This window comes from Arachis duranensis, chromosome 3 (genome assembly GCF_000817695.3).
Source record: "Arachis duranensis cultivar V14167 chromosome 3, aradu.V14167.gnm2.J7QH, whole genome shotgun sequence".
NCBI classification, from domain to species: domain Eukaryota; kingdom Viridiplantae; phylum Streptophyta; class Magnoliopsida; order Fabales; family Fabaceae; genus Arachis; species Arachis duranensis.
Window position 1 is genome coordinate 70,224 of NC_029774.3, and position 16,654 is coordinate 86,877.

Below are 16,654 nucleotides of genomic sequence, written 5' to 3' on the forward strand. Positions count from 1 at the left end.
TCATGATAGTATTTTGTTGGACATACACACTTATCTCCAACAATACGTACATTCAATCACATAAAGTCACAAATTCACAATAACAAAAGTAACCACCTTTTATATTGACCAGTGAATGTTTATTTAACAGAACCGTTGTGATTGCACGACTGTGTAAAATACACGATCAATATATCAAAATTAAACTTATATATATATAATATTAGTATAAAAATATTTATATTGATTGTTATAAAATTAATTTAAAATTAATTTTTTGAAAAACAATTAAATTTTGATTCGAATTATTAATCACAATATTAGTAATCTCCACAAATTATATGTAATAAATATTTGAAAGATGAGAAGTGAAAATATATATTAGAAAGATAAACGGTAAAAATTCGAAACTAAATAAAAAAACTAAAAAGTATACATATAATAATATATTTTTTATGTCAATAATATTATGAGATTATTTTTTAATATAAATTTATTGTATTTTTTTATAATTTTATGAATTTATTTGAATTATATTTTTTTTGTATAGCAGATAAGTAAAGATTGAGAAAGATAAAGAAAAAGAAAGAGAAAGGGAGCTTGTTAATTTTAAAGAATAAAGTATTGTTTTTGTCTTCAATGTTTGGGATAAGTCTCAAAGTTGTCCCTAAAGTTTAAATCGTCAAATTTAAGTCCCTAGCGTTTCAAAATTAACTCAATGTTATCCTGTCGTTAGGAATCTGTTAACAGAATTGACGACGGGACAAAATTGAGACGATTTTTAAATGTTAGGGACTTAAATAGGACGAAAATATTGGAGGAAAAAAATGATGTATGGAAATAAATTTTAATTTTATGCTTCAATAATATCAATTTTTTTTACAGTACATAGTTATTCAATTATTTTTTAATCACATCTAAGTAAATTATACTTAATCACATTGTTTTCGTTCTAAATAAATTTATTTTTTTATAATTTTACTCTTAAAATTTTTTACTCATCATAAAATATTTGTAGAATGACTAGTAAATAAACTTGTGAAAAAAAATTATACATATACAATAAAGTAATGTGATTCTAATCATTCTACAAATATTTCATAACGAGTAAAAATCTTTAAGAGTAAAATTATAAAAAAATAAAATTTTTAGAATCAAAGTAATGTGATTAAGTGTAATTTACTTATATGTGATTAAAATTAATTGAATAACTATGTACCGTAAATAACTAATATTAGTGAAGGATAAAATTAAAATTTATTCTATGTATCGTTTTTGTCCCCAATATTTTCGTCCTATTTAAGTCCCTAACGTTTTAAAATTGTCTTAATTTTGTCCCGGCGTCAATTCTGTTAACAAATCCCTAACGTTAAGACAACATTGAGTCAGTTTTAAAACTTAAATAGGACGATTTAAACGTTGGGAGACAAAAATGATACTTTATTATTTAAAAAAAATCATGTTAATTGTAATAAAAGAATATTTCATGATATATTTTGATTTATCAAATTAAAAAATATAAAATATAAATTATAAATTATAACTTATATCTAGAATAGAAAGGATAAAAAAAATAAAGAATATGAGAGAGATAAATAAGAGTATAGAGAGATAGATAAATTTCAAACATTAGATATATTCAAATCCTAACTACCAAAAATAAAATCCTTATTAACAACAACAACAATAATAATAATAGTTGTTTTATTTTTCTTTTGATACAATACAATATTGTCTTGTTTTATTTAAAGTAACTATTTACATAAATATGAGTTAGAATAATTATTATATAAAAATAATAATGAAAATATTATAGCCGTATAATATCAAATAACTTTAAATATATTAAATTATTTAATAAATTTCAGAGATCGTTTTAATAGATAGATAATCACTTATCAATATCCTCACCAAATTCCCTCCCTTACCCTCTCCCTTTCATACGGGTTGCTTGCATGCTTCCTTTCCCTCGTTTTCTGCTGTCTTTCTTTTTATCTCCCGCTATTTTTCCCCCTCAGTTCCCATTTCGGCATTTCCCAAAGACGCCCAGATCTCCCCCCATTCCCTTCTTTCCCTCCAAACCTTTCGATCTAGCCGGCCTGGCTGATGTCGGGCACCAGAGCTCCTCCCGCCGCTGCTAGCCCATCGGAGCAGATCATGCGGCGCCAACTTCCCCTCTCCACCATGAAGCCGCCCTTTGCCGCCTCCGTTGATTACCACCGCTTTGCCCCCGACCACCTCCACCACAATCGCCGAACTGTTGACCACGAACCCGAAGCCATCGTTGTTAAGTCTTCCGTGAGTGTTTATCTATCCTAATAATCCCCCCTTTTGATTTTTCGCATATCATGATCTGTTTTTGTTTTCTATGATTTCAATTTATGTTTCTTTCTCCAAAAAAATTCTTTTGGTAGTTTTTCGTTTTGGTTTTTGGAGTGGGATTTTTATATGGGTGATGGGTGTTGGAAGTAGGCTTAGGAGATCTCTGTAATTTTAAGGTTTGGATCACCTGTTTAGTTGTTGATTTGGTGGAATTGGTTGCTGATGAGTTAGAAGAGTTGAATTATGGAGTTCATAAGGTCAAATGTAGACTTCCTTCCCCCTCTCCCCATGGGTAAGGTCTGCAAGAAATGAAGAAATTATCTACTTGTTTGTTCGTTTGTTTTTTTTTTCAGTTGATTATGCTATATGAAGTATGAAGTATGAACTTTAGGTCTGATATCTTAGGTTTGAGTGTTTGACAAGTGGCGAACTAGAGAGGGTGCACTTATTGATCATCCAGAAGTCGAGACCATGATGTGATTGTAATATTGGTTAGTCTTACAGGAAGGTAGCAAGTGGCTTGGGAAACAATTCAGGTGTGATAAATGCTTTCTGAATAGCAACATTGATTGTGTATGCTTTTTAATTTTGTGATCTTTTAGGTTGAATGATTTTGATTACCCCAACATTGGCCTTGGAGGTTTCATAATTTATACATTCCTAGGCATTTTGACCACAAATGGTGATATCTGTTTGCATGTTCTCCGGTTGCATTTCAGTGGGGGTACTTTTCATATATCCATATATCCAATAAAGGTAATAATGTGTGAAGTGACAGTGGGAAGAAGAAATGAATTGCACATAAGAATGTGTGATGGATTGACCATTAAATTCTTGTAAAGTGGTCAAATGTTCCTGTCTTTTTCTTCAACTTTTCAAATGTCTATCTTCAGTTTCAAGTTGAAATGATATTACGGTGCATGGTTGTTAATTGTGTATGATAATGTAGTCTAAGGGTGCTAACTTATTCTGCATATTATATTTTCTATTGGTTGCAATTATCATACACGTACATTTCAGCAATTGAAGCGGAAGAGTAACACAACAGATTTTGAAGCTGATTCTGGTGATAGGGTGAATCATGTATCCATGGGAGCAGCTAATAATCCTTTTCAGACCCCTAAATCTGGAAAAATAGGGAAGGGTGGCAAATCCTCCAGGCTTACCAAATGCAACAGATCTGGACCTCAAACCCCAGGTCCAAATATTGGTGAAATTTTCTCTTCTAGACTTTGTATTCTTGCCTTCTTTATTCATGTATTTAGCATGCAACATCTTTCCTTTACTAGCTAATTTTGGCTTGAAAAACCTTTTGAGATATTTTTCCTGTAATTTTAGCAGGATCTCCTTCAGGAAATAATCTCACTCCTGTTGGCCCATGTCGCTATGACAGCTCTTTAGGTATTATTACTTTGCTATTATTTTAATTAATTCATTTTATTTTTATCGTGGTATTGTTATTCGATTCCCTATATGGTTTACTGTTGGAAATGAAATTTATTTGTATATATTCTTCTAATAATCCTTTACTCTTTTTTTCGGAAAAAAAAAATCCAGGTCTGTTGACAAAGAAGTTCATCAATTTGATCAAGCAAGCAGAGGATGGTATTCTTGATTTGAATAAAGCTGCTGACACATTAGAGGTTTATATCCCCCCCTTTTTTCTCATCTTAAGACTGCTTGCTGTGAATTTAGATTATTTGATGGCGCTTTTGTGTATACAGGTACAGAAGAGGAGAATATATGACATAACAAATGTTCTCGAAGGGATTGGCCTTATAGAAAAGAAACTAAAAAACAGAATTCAATGGAAGTAAGCATGCTTTCTATATGTCTGTCAATGTTGGAAATTTTTTAGTCTAAGTGTTGAAATTTTTGGCTAACTTCTTTGATGATTTCCAGAGGACTTGATGTTTCAAGACCAGGAGAGCCTGAAGATAGTTTTTCTAGTTTACAGGTTAGGAATGATTCAATTCAATGCTTGAAAGATATAAAGACTGAGAATAAGTTATATTATTATTTATCATCAACAAGTTTCTTATTTTCATGGCAAAGCAAGTTTATATATTTTTGGTTAAAAGAAATGTGTGAAGCTTCTGACTTGAATTTCAGTAATCGAGTAGTCTGCTATGCAATGGGATATAAGGATTGCATTCAGATTTATATAATTTGTTCAATATATAAGACTTCAAATGTAAATTTGACAAAAATTGTTGGCGTTGATTTGTTTCATACTTCCAGGCAGAAGTTGAAAACCTTACCATGAAGGAGTGCCGGTTAGATGAACAAATAAGGTTTGAGAATCATGCCTTTACTAATTATTCTTTGAATACTTCGATTGTTTGTTTGAAATATATTAACTTAGTTTAAGATTTTGAATTTCACAGGGAGATGCAAGAAAGACTAAGTGACCTTAGTGAAAATGAAAATAGTGAAAAGTAATATTTACTTTCCAGATATTTGCAGGCCTTTTGCCGTGTTTTATGTTTATGTTCATAACTTTGTTTGATGCATTCTCGTCCACCTATTTCCACCATCATAGATTGCTTTTCGTCACTGAGGAAGATATAAAGAACTTGCCCTGCTTCCAGGTTTGTTTCTTCATCAATGTGTTAATAAACACTTTTAGATCGAAACTCCATTTCCATGTTTTGACTGAGGACTTTCTTATCTATCTTATCCTGCCAGAATGAAACCTTGATTGCAATTAAAGCTCCACATGGCACCACTCTGGAGGTTTCAGATCCTGATGAGGTATTTTGACAGGGCATGCATATAAGTTATTAATATCTCGTGCTTCTTTTGTCATGTAAATTTTTTCCATTTTCTATCAGGCTGTTGATTATCCCCAGAGGAGATACAGGATAGTCCTGAGAAGCACCATGGGCCCAATAGATGTTTACCTTGTTAGGTATGCTTACTTTTCTAGAATTCTAGCGGTGTTTCTAAAGCATTTACCTCAAGGGTCATTTTGCTATTGTCATGGCAAGGTCAGATGACAATGCCAGATGAAGCAGTGCTACTTGATTGCATGTTTTAAAATTGACATTCTTGACCGTTCCTTCTTCTTCTTCTTCTTCTTTTTTTAAACTACGGTTCTAGTCAGTTTGAAGAGAAGTTTGAGGAGATTAATGGTGCAGATGTTGCACCCGAATTTCAACCGACTCCAGAATTTAAAAACCATGAACCAACTGTGGTTGTAGAGGATAACGGGAGAGACATTGCAGTGCAGGGACAAGATGGTCAAATACCTAGTTCTGATTTTACTTCTACACAAGACTTTGTGAGTGGGATCGTGAAAATTGTTCCTTCAGATGTTGATGTAAGTATTACTTTAAAACATCTGACATGATTGGTTAATGGATTTGCAAAAAATAATTCTTGAACCATAAGGCAGGAGAATTCCTAATTCTGGAAGACGTTTAACTTTCAATGTTCCACACAAATCAAGCCGGCATGTTACTTTGCTGTACGCATGAAGTTGTTAGTATTTAGTATTGTTTCTGATAAGATATGAATGCAGAAGCCTCGGAGCTCAATTAAAACATTCTTCTCTCCCTATTTGCAGAGCCATGCTGACTACTGGCTTTTATCAGATGCTGATGTTAGCATAACAGACATGTGGAGAACAGAATGTATGCTCTCTGTACACCGCAGCCTCCATTTCATTATATTTTATATGGAAGGGAAGGGGTTTGGGAGTACAATTATTTTAAATTATTTCCTCTGTTTCAAAAGAAAAGCGCAGACACACAGACATTAAGGGTGTATCTGCAGGTTCAGATCATGGATGGGGGAGGGAAGAGAGGCTTAAAATAGGTCAACTGACGTCCATTTTACTCTTTAAGCCTCTTTTGCTCCTTCCCATTCCACTCAACCTCAACTTGATCTTTCTCAATGAAAAAGCAAAATGAGTAAATATGGTTATTTAATCACCACAATTAGATTAAGGATCTTCTTGGGAAAGTAAAATTAATACTTTATCTTAGGAATGGGATTATATTTTGAAACTTTAAAATGTTTGAAATTTGAGGCATTTATTGAAACTGAAAGCGTAAGAAAAAGCAATCTGATCTTGTTTTGATATCCTTGATGCATTTACAGCTGGTGTCCAATGGAATGAACTGGGTACTCTTCAAGATGATTTTTGTACAACTCGCGAGCATGCTATAACTCTAACACATACTTCGAATGTAAATGAAGCATCTACTGCAGCATCAAACCCTGCTGGGGGCTGAAGCCTCAAAAGGATATGTTGTGAATCTAAAGGGACTGTGTTCTTTGTTTCCGTTGTGAACCTATGACATCCAGCTATCTCTATCCTCTTCAACATGGCCCTGGAAGTTGGATTGTAGGATCCAATGAAGATTTTTCTCCGAGTTTCTCTCCAAGTTCATCCCAGGAATTGAGTTCACACGGGCTCATTGTACAGTTAATATTACATATTCTAAACGGCCATGTTCAACAAAACAAGAAAAGAGGTCATGAGGTGTTTCCAAAACCCACCCTTGTATTTTATTGTAAGCATTGATTAGGGGGGTAAATGGCTTTGTAGTTTGTATCGTCTAATGTTTGGTTAGCAATATAATCACACTCCGAGGTACAGATTCAAATGTAACCCTGCTCTCAAATCTATCCATTTATGTAAGTTTCAGTCTCTGCTGTAGTCAGCACATTGGCAGTGACCGTAACCAGTGATTAATTAGTGAGTTATAACAATTGTAGGTAGGATGCAATCTTGCGAGTGTACAGTGAAAAAAGAATGTTCATATGTTTATCATTTAAATTAATTTCTATTGCCATTGATAATAACAAGAATGTACGTGCCTTTAAGGGTGAAGGGAAGATACACATTTAGTCATAGCAATGGGAATGATAATATTATCAATGGAGCAGCACATTACAAGTTGACGGGTATCCTAAGGTACCCAGATTACAACAAGCAGCTATTTATCTTTATCAAATTTCTTTCCAATCCAACCAGCCACAACCGGGGTAAGAGCTACGGTAGGAGGGAACCTAATTGGAGAAGCAGCTTTGTGCGCTGCATACGCCAAAGCAAAAGTGCCAACTTTCTCCCCAGTCTCATCAGCTGAGATTCCTAACTGAAAAATGAATACATTAGTATATAAATGGAGAGAAAATTACATAAACACATGTTATCTACCATTTGATAAGAGTTTCAACGGGGCGTTATTTAACAATGAGTAATGGATAATGAATAAATCGAACCATAAATAAAATCAAGAAGTATAAATCGAAAATGGATTCTCTCAATTTTTTTTTAATAATTGAGAGAGTAAAATATGATCTCTCACCATTAATTTTATAAGTGAGATAAAAAAAAAACATGAGAGAGAGCAATGAAAGATTAGAGATCACACTTTACTTTAATTTTTTTTTTTAACAATTGAGAGCATCATTTCCTGTATAAATCTAGGAGACTGATTTTGTCATTACCAAGTCTAAAATTGATTATATCTCTATTTCACAAGATTCTTTTTTAAGAGGATAATAATAATTTTTTTTTTAATTTTTGATGCATTCAATACATTAAAAATGTAAAAATATTTATCTTTTCAATAACTTTCAATAAAATATTCCTTGATATCCTTAAAATGTGCCCTTAAACACATGTTAGCAAATTTCTATATAATTTTAGAAAAATAATATTTGTATCACTTTTTATACACCCTCTTGTATATTTTATTTTATAATATAAACGACATTTTTTTATTTTCTCTATTTCTGAATCATTCAATACCAAAAATAAAAGTCATGGGCTAAGCATTGCACCTTCTGCAGCAAGATTTGGACATCAATTCCAGCACTAATTAGTGCATAACATAGAGCGAAAGAGATCAATGAGAGAGTAATGGAGGTGGCAAGGTATGCCCCACCATACTTCGCAAGCAACTCCTTGGCTTGATCACCCTTTGATTTCTGTTCAGCGTTACCCTTCCCATCTTCCTTTGAGCTGAAAATCTGGTATAAAGGGGCATAAAAATTTTATTTTGGACAGAAGAGAGAGTAAATTATTCAATTAATTGCTGAACATTCCTTGAAGATAAGCACAACCCCTTAATTTACTCCCCCAAAATGGAGAAAAATAAATGGAAAGAAAACCAACAATGCAAAGATGAAAAACACGAGCAGAAATTGGAAAATGACTTCAAAATTCTTTGATGAGTTATCACTTACATTTTTTCTTCCTCCCCTTTTTATATTTTGTGGTAAAGCAACATTTATGATGACAAATAAGCAGCATATCAAGAAAGCAACCGCAATTCAATTAGACTAGCAAAATTAGTCATTTTCCATCACTGGTTCAAGATTGTATTTTCCTTAAAAATATTTCTGTTCCCCACAAAATTTTTAGCAAAATCATATCCCAATCCTAATTGTGCTTATTTTTCCAATAAAAGGAACAACAATGTACACACTTGACACTTTGCAGTATTGCAGTTAAGCAAGGTAGAAGAGGTAACTTTACCAACAATCGGACATGAAAAGCAAGAAATCACACCAAAATTAAGATTTTAGAAGAAAAGAAAATGGACACCTTCCACAAACCAGCTTCAAGGCCATACTTTTTTGTGACATCCTCAGCTGAAGATGATGATTGGTTCTTGATTTCCTCTGTTTTCTCTTTAGCACTAACTCTGAACCCTCTCACATGGGATTTAGATTTCAATGAGTGAAACGAAAAAGCATGCCATCTAAACCTGCTCTTCTCCCCCCAGCTGAGTATAGGAGAACAAGGTGACAATGGAATTAGAAGTGATGTGGTCATTGTTCTTGGCCCCTATAGCAGAATCTTATGTACCTACTGATCAAACAATCATATGTTGGTGTTTGATTATTAAAATTGGAAGAAGAGAAAAGAAAAGAAATTGCTGGATATCTCTGAGACGGAATGTTTTTCTGTGAGCTCCCTTGAACCAATAAAGTATACTCAAGTAGATAGATAGTGGTGGATGATACTGATAGGACAAAATAATCATAAATATATCCAATAAAAAAAATCCTTTTGGGTCAGACAAAATAATCATATGATTAACTAAGTTGTTATTTTTTTGGGGTCATACAAAATAATCATATGATAATGTCCACACCCACATATGAACGGGAAAACTGTTTGTATTCATGCCATTGCTATGGGCTTTCAGAGCCCAAGGGAAAAAGTAGCGAGGCTTAGGCCTCAAATTTATAGTCTGGAAAAAGACATGCAGCTCTACCAGCACTACCAACTCCTGTTGCATCATGACCCAAAAAAAAAATACTCCTGTTACATCGACCCAAAAAGGAAAAAATCTAGCGTCACTATTTTAATCTGGCACTTTATCCATTTTTCCTGAAAGCCCATCCAGCTCCTAATAAAACAAAAATATCAAAACTGTTGCCGCCCCGCTAAACTTAAATGGACTAGAATCCTAATCCATGATGTTTAATAGCATGTCAACGAGCCGACCCTCCTAATTTTTAATTAATTAAATAAATATAAACACACAAACTTACATAATTATAATTAATTTATTAAAACGTAATATAATGCAAATACAAATAAAAATTTAGTCACATTATAAACCATTTTGTAATGCACATTAAACATTCAAGTTTAAATCACATTATAACTCAACAATTAGAAACCACATACTTTTAACTTGACAATTTATAAAATTTTAACTCAACAAAATTTCAAATTTCAGTGATTTTATAAAATTATTAAATTAAATAATAAAAGAAAAAAAATTAAAAATTACCTGACAAAGAAGAAGACCTCTACAAGAATGCCACTGAAAGATGTAGCTGGAAGAAGAGCTGGGAGAGCTTCGCTGCTGCCGCTGAGAGAATGAGAGGCTTGGAGCTCGACTGCTAGAAAGGGAAAGCTGAGAGAGACAGGTAGAAGATCGAAGAGAAGATATATCAGATCGGAGGGAGATCTTAAGTGGGAGATTAGGAGAGTGCCACTGACTGACGCAAAGAAGAACGCCGCCGCCGCAAGTACTTTAAAAGAATGGGAGGCTGTTACTAGGAGAGGTTGGTTGTTGGAGGCTACACAAAAGAACGTCGTCGAGCTTCAGGCTACGACTGAATTATCATTGAAATCACCAATTAACATCTAGGGATGATAGGAGGTGAATGCACTGCTGATTAGAATCCATCGTACTTAATCTAAGCTTAGCAGTATTCCACAGAATCCATATGTCTCCACTAAATCCCACAGCTTCTTCAACTATAGAAAAAGTAAATCCCATAGATGTAATAGCTTCCACAGCCTTAGTTCCACTACATCGTGTTTCAAACAAGCAAACAATATCTGGCTTATAAACACTACATAATTCTTCAAGAGTGCGAACAGTAGCCTTGTTCACAACCTTAGTGTTCCAGGCCATAATGATCATAAGTAAAGATGTGGAAAGAAAGAAACAACGGTTTGCGGGTTGGCTTCATGAGCCCCTCCATTCTCAAAATTCTCCATCATCGTCACTAGCTCCTCTGTGTTTCCTGTCCCGAAATTCGGTGGCCTGTTTGGTGGTTCCTCAGTTTCCATCTTGTTCAAACTTTTTTTTTGTCTTGGCTTTGGGCCAACAAGCTGGCCCTGACCAAAAATTAAGAAAGTCTCCCAAATTCATCTTCTCTACGGGACCTCCATGCCACTTTCTACCCTGCCATTTCTTTTACTTCCTTGGATGAAACGATGACATATCCCATCCCGCCTTCACTTATTTGAGTGGCTCTGGTTCTGTCTGCCATGGATTTGCTTTTGCATTCCTCGTCGTTGCATGCCGCCGCCGCTTGCTCCTCTTTGCTGCCTCCTTAGTATTGTCGAAGCTATCTGGTGCCGCATGAAGCTCCGCCGCCAATTTTGCTGGTAATGGGTCCATCTCAAAATTTACCATCATTTTCAAACAAGAAAAAACTACATTTTTATTATCCAATACTTGCATTGAATATTGAGCCAATCATGCTAGGCCCATCCTAGCCTCAGCTATCCCAACAATAGTTGGCTAAGCGCGAAGTTGACAGCATAGGACAACACCAAAACGTCGTGGTGTCTCCTTTTTGGTGGGTGAAGGGAAGTACAGGTCTCCTCTTCACAATGCTTTGCCGATTAACAATTTCACGCTTTCAGCTACAAAATTTTTGTTTCAATTTATCTTTTCGTATATTTTATTATTGAATAAGTATAGAGAGTTGAGTTTTAATTAGTTAATATTTGTTAATATATTTTTTTAATTTAAAATGTAGAAAATAATTTTTAAAAAATTAACTAATGTCAACCGAAAAAAATTGAGTCTCTTTATTATAATTATTCATATTTTTTTTTATCAAAAATAAGAAAATTCGAATCTACAACTTCTTAGATAAGTATGGAAAGATTAAGTCATTTGAGATATAATTTATCGACATAAATATCCATATTTAAAAAAAGGATCCCGTTAGCGAGACAATGGATTATTTGTACAATGTGTACAACTGATTATTGACTTACAAAATGAACATCCCCAATACTATATAAATAACCATCCGAAACATCTTCTCTTGACCTTTCGGATTTAGCACTCTAATACCACGTCATGTAACACTAATGGTTATATCTCTAATACTCCATAAACTTCCATTGTACACATTGTATAAATATTCCATTAGCTCCTCATAACAACAAAAAATGAAAGACGCATTTTTTATTAAAATACAATGAAATACTCGAACACCTTCTTGTATGTATTTAGTTTCGGAAAAGATTTTATAGATTTAACTGAATATATTTTGATACGACCGTTACAAATCCGATGTCATAATTCGGCATTATATACAATAACTCGGCATTATGCACAATAACTCGGCACTTTACGTTATAACTCGGCATTATACGTTACAATCAGACATTATCACTTGTTAAAACCTATTAATTGCTCTTCAATTCAGAATATCAATAGAAACGTAACCGACCTATTTTATCTCACCTATAAAGGTATGATATTTTATCTTCAAAGGGGACATTGAATTCTCAATACTGACTTAATCTTCGGAGTGCCTTTGCAGGTACACTCCCCCCTTGTTCTTTGCTCACGCTCTGCGCAATTGGACATCTCCTTGGAGAAAAGCTCAGACTTCCACAAAAGCTCAAAGGTCAGCACCTTTGTAAATAAAGGTCATATAGTAAATCATTAAGGCCCGAAAAAGGCCGATCTATATCTGTTTTTCCGATCATTATCTGTCATCTCTCTATTTTTCAATTCATCTCTGGTTTATCTATTTGTCGATCTATATCTGTTTTGTCAATCTATATCTGTTTTTTCGATCTATATCTGCTTTTCCGATCAATATCTGTCATCTTTATTTTTTGATTCATCTATGGTATATCTATTTGTCGATCTTTATCTATTTTTCCGATCTATATCTGCTTTTTTTATCATTATCTGTCATCTCTGTATTTTTCAAATCATCTGATATATTTATTTGTCGATCTATATCTGCTTTTCCGATCAATATCTGTCATCTTTATTTTTCAATTCATCTATGGTATATCTATTTGCCGATCTATATCTATTTTTCCGATCATTATCTGTCATCTCTCTATTTTTCAATTCATCTCTGGTTTATCTATTTGCCGATCTATATCTGTTTTGTCGATTTATATCTGTTTTGCCGATCTATATCTGCTTTTTCGATCATTATCTGTCATTTCTGTATTTTTCAAATCATCAGATATATTTATTTGCCGATTTACATATGCTTTTCCGATCAATATCTGTCATCTTTTATTTTTCAATTCATCTATGATTTATCTATTTGCCGATCTATATATGTTTTGCTGATTTATATCTATTTTGTCGATCTATATCTGTTTTTCTAATCTATATCTACTTTTTCGATCATTATCTGTCATCTCTGTATTTTTCAAATCATCTGATATATTTATTTGCCGATTTATATCTACTTTTTCGATCAATATCTGTCATCTTTCTTTTTTGATTCATCTATGGTATATCTATTTACCGATCTTTATCTGTTTTTACGATCTATATCTGTTTTTCCGATCATTATCTATCATCTCTCTATTTTTCAATTTATCTCTGGTTTATCTATTTGCCGATCTATATCTGTTTTGTCGATCTATATCTGTTTTGCCGATCTATATCTGCTTTTTCGATCATTATCTGTCATCTCGGTATTTTTCAAATCATCTGATATATTTATTTGCCAATTTATATCTGCTTTTTCGATCAATATCTGTCATCTTTATTTTTTGATTCATCTATGTTATATCTATTTTCCGATCTTTATCTGTTTTTCCGATCATTATCTATCATCTCTCTATTTTTCAATTCATCTCTGGTTTATCTATTTGTCGATCTATATCTGTTTTGCCGATCTATATTTGTTTTGCCGATCTATATCTGTTTTTTCGATCTATATCTGTTTTCTGATCTATATCTATCATCTTTATTTTTTAATTTATATCAGTCATCTCTATTTGCCTATTTATATCAGTCATCTCTATTTTTCAATTTATATATCAGTCATATCTATTTGCCGATCTATATCTATTGTCTGATTTATATCAATCATCTTTATTTGCCAATTTATATCAAAAATCTCTATTTGCCGATCTATAACAGTCATCTCTATTATCCGATTTATATCAGTCATCTCTATTTTTCGATTTATATCAATCATCTTCAATCATCTCTATATTTCGATTTATATCTGTTATCCCTATTTGCCAACTTATATCTGTTATATCTATTGTCCAATTTATATCAATCATCTCTAATTGCCAATTTATATTAAAAATCTCTATTTGCCAATCTATAACAGTCACTCTATTATCCGATTTATATCGGTCATCTCTATTTTTCGATTTATATCAATCATCTCTATTTTCTGATTTATATCTGTTATCCCTATTTGCCCATTTATATCAGTTATATCTATTTGTCGATCTATATATGTTTTTCTAATATATATCTGTCATCTCTATTTTTCAACTTATATCTGTTATCTCTATTTTTTAATTCTATATCTGTCGTCTCTATTTTTCAATTTGTATCTGATATATCTATTTGCTGATCTATATCTGTTATCTCTATTTTTTCTGATCTATATGTCATCTATATTTTTCGATTTATATCTGTTATCCCTATTTGTCGATCTATGATTTATATCTGTTATCTCTATTTGCCGATCTATCAGTTATCTCTAGTTGTCAATTTATATCTGATATCTCTATTTGCCAAATTATATCTGATATCTCTATCTGCCGATCTAAATCTGATTTTTCGATCTATATCTGTTATATCTATTTGCCGATCTAAATCTGTCATCTCTATTTGCCGATTTATATCTGTTATCTCTATTTGCCAATCTATATCTGTTATATCTATTTTTCGATCCATATCTATCATCTCTATTTGCAGATCTGTTATCTCTAATTGTCGATCAACATCTGTTATCTTTATTTTTCGATCTATATCTGTCATCTCTATTTGCCGACCTATATCTGTCATCTCTATTTGTCGACCTATATCTGTTATCCCTATTCGCTGACCTATATCTGTTTTTCTATTTTCAAATCTATATCTATTATCTTTATTTTCATATTTATATCAATAATTATCCGAGCTATATCAATCATTATCATTTCTATATCAATCATTATCACTCTTTGTCAAATCTATATCAACTATCATCAGATCTATATCAACTATCTTCCGAACTATGACTATCAACGATCTTCAATCAATTATCCATTCGCAATAAATCTTCAATTCAAAGTCGCATCGTTTACACATGCGCAATCAAACACAATCTTCAATCAATTATCCATTCGCGATAATTCTTCAATTCAAAGTCGCATCGTTTACACATGCGCAATCAAACTCAGTTTTCAATTCCGAACTATGACTATAAACAGTCAACAAACTCAATCACATATCATACAAGTACAAACACTTATCCATTCGCGACAACTCTTCAATTCAAAGTCGCATCGTTTACACATGCGCAATCAAACTCAATCAAATCACCAAACAACGGTGAACTAACTCAATATTCTTTTAAGACTCCAAACTGTTTCAATAGGAAAGCAATGCCACATTTAATGAAACTATTCAGTTCCATGAAAAACCCTAATCGTTGCATCTATTAAATCAACGGTTCAAAATTTCATCGGAAAAATCAAAGGCACAATCAATGACAAGACTACTACACTTTCCAATACACGTTAACTTCAAATTACGTCTGAAAATTCAAATTATTCATTATTTTAATAAAGTAAGTTGATTTGGGGGCTCCATACCTATAACTCAAATCGCCGAGTTATAACTAAAAAAAAAAGCTCAACCTGCTTTATCAAAATATAGTCAGGCTAAGCTTGGGGGGCTATGATACGACCATTATAAATCCGATGTCATAATTCGGCATTATATACAATAACTCGGCATTATGCACCATAACTCGGCACTTTACGTTATAACTCGGCATTATACGTTACAATCAGACATTATCACTTGTTAAAACCTATTAATTGCTCTTCAATTCAGATGATCAATAGAAATGTAACCGACCTATTTTATCTCACCTATAAAGGTATGATATTTTATCTTCAAAGAAGACATTGAATTCTCAATACTGACTTAATCTTCGGAGTGTCTTTGCAGGTACACTCCCCCCTTGTTCCTTGCTCACGCTCTGCGCAATTGGACATCTCTTTGGAGAAAAGTTCAGACTTCCACAAAAGTTCAAAGGTCGACACCAAAAATAACAACTCGGCGTCGACTCCCAGGGACCAAGCTCTCCCTTCAGGTATCCATACAAGAACATATTTAATTCAACATTCTCGGTTTCTCACGAAAGCTTTCACTATTTCTTTCCTCCTCACAAACCCTAATATGCAATCCCTAAACCCCAAATAGCATTGGCTATAGCTGTTATTGCAATCTGCAAGCACAAAACCCCTGTCTAAACGTAGTAACGTTCCGTACAATCGCCTATGACCTCTTCCCTTTCTTCCACACGTACGGCGACATGCCATCGACATCTTCATCCCCGAAGACCACTGCACTGGCAACTCCAAGGACTTCGCATTCGTTTAACAACTCCCTCCTCCCTTCGATTGTTCGTCATCATCTTGTCCCCTGCCGGATCTACTCCACGGACGACGTAGATCTGCGTGGCATCACCATCCTTATTTTTTTTGTGTCTATGGTTTATGTTGGATCTATGTCACAGAATATACAGACAACGATCGCAGCTATGAAAGTTCGGTTCCACATATTTAAACTCAAAGCAAGCTTAATATTATTCTTAGTAGCACATTGACTATGAGACAAATACATCTAAA

At 33.2% G+C, this 16,654-nt stretch overlaps 2 protein-coding genes across 8 annotated transcripts; one reads left to right on the forward strand and one right to left on the reverse strand.

Annotated features, from left to right (window-relative positions):
- Positions 1–1,898: 1,898 nt before the first annotated feature.
- Positions 1,899–6,919, forward strand: LOC107476392 (transcription factor E2FB). 7 transcript variants are annotated; one of them, XR_008007085.1, is made up of 15 exons: positions 1,899–2,277; positions 3,322–3,511; positions 3,640–3,702; positions 3,859–3,944; positions 4,026–4,114; positions 4,204–4,258; positions 4,543–4,595; positions 4,689–4,739; positions 4,844–4,892; positions 4,990–5,055; positions 5,136–5,212; positions 5,404–5,623; positions 5,695–5,770; positions 5,870–5,936; positions 6,406–6,464. XR_008007085.1 is itself a non-coding variant. In XM_052259106.1 (15 exons), exons 3-15 carry the CDS (start codon positions 3,391–3,393, stop codon positions 6,537–6,539), a joined length of 1,131 nt encoding a protein of 376 aa, XP_052115066.1. In that variant the 5' UTR covers positions 2,146–2,277; positions 2,707–2,837; positions 3,322–3,390; the 3' UTR covers positions 6,540–6,919. The 7 variants fall into 7 exon arrangements, 5 of the variants coding, with proteins under 5 accessions (XP_015951674.1, XP_015951675.1, XP_015951676.1 ...); XR_008007084.1 differs by having other exon boundaries at positions 5,695–5,784; positions 6,406–6,462; XM_052259106.1 differs by lacking the exon at positions 5,695–5,770 and adding an exon at positions 2,707–2,837 and having other exon boundaries at positions 2,146–2,277; positions 6,406–6,919.
- Positions 6,920–7,072: 153 nt separating this feature from the next.
- On the reverse strand, positions 7,073–9,265 carry LOC107476394 (uncharacterized). Its single transcript, XM_016096195.3, has 3 exons — positions 8,864–9,265; positions 8,098–8,286; positions 7,073–7,406 (listed from the first exon to the last, which is right to left on the reverse strand). The coding sequence occupies exons 1-3, from the start codon at positions 9,092–9,094 to the stop codon at positions 7,248–7,250; spliced, it is 579 nt and encodes a 192-aa protein (XP_015951681.1). The 5' UTR covers positions 9,095–9,265; the 3' UTR covers positions 7,073–7,247.
- Between the last annotated feature and the right edge of the window lie 7,389 nt (positions 9,266–16,654).

Bases quoted from the DNA above. Each gene is read 5' to 3' on its own strand.
- LOC107476392 (XM_016096188.3), top strand. From the start codon at position 2,086: ATGTCGGGCACCAGAGCTCCTCCCGCCGCTGCTAGCCCATCGGAGCAG. The intron at 2,278-3,321 runs GTGAGTGTTTAT...CGTACATTTCAG, and splicing joins CCATCGTTGTTAAGTCTTCC to CAATTGAAGCGGAAGAGTAA. The intron at 4,893-4,989 runs GTTTGTTTCTTC...TTATCCTGCCAG, and splicing joins AGAACTTGCCCTGCTTCCAG to AATGAAACCTTGATTGCAAT.
- LOC107476394 (XM_016096195.3), bottom strand. From the start codon at position 9,094: ATGACCACATCACTTCTAATTCCATTGTCACCTTGTTCTCCTATACTC. The intron at 8,287-8,863 runs GTGTCCATTTTC...CCTTTATACCAG, and splicing joins TTGAAGCTGGTTTGTGGAAG to ATTTTCAGCTCAAAGGAAGA. The intron at 7,407-8,097 runs GTGCAATGCTTA...TTCATTTTTCAG, and splicing joins TCCAAATCTTGCTGCAGAAG to TTAGGAATCTCAGCTGATGA.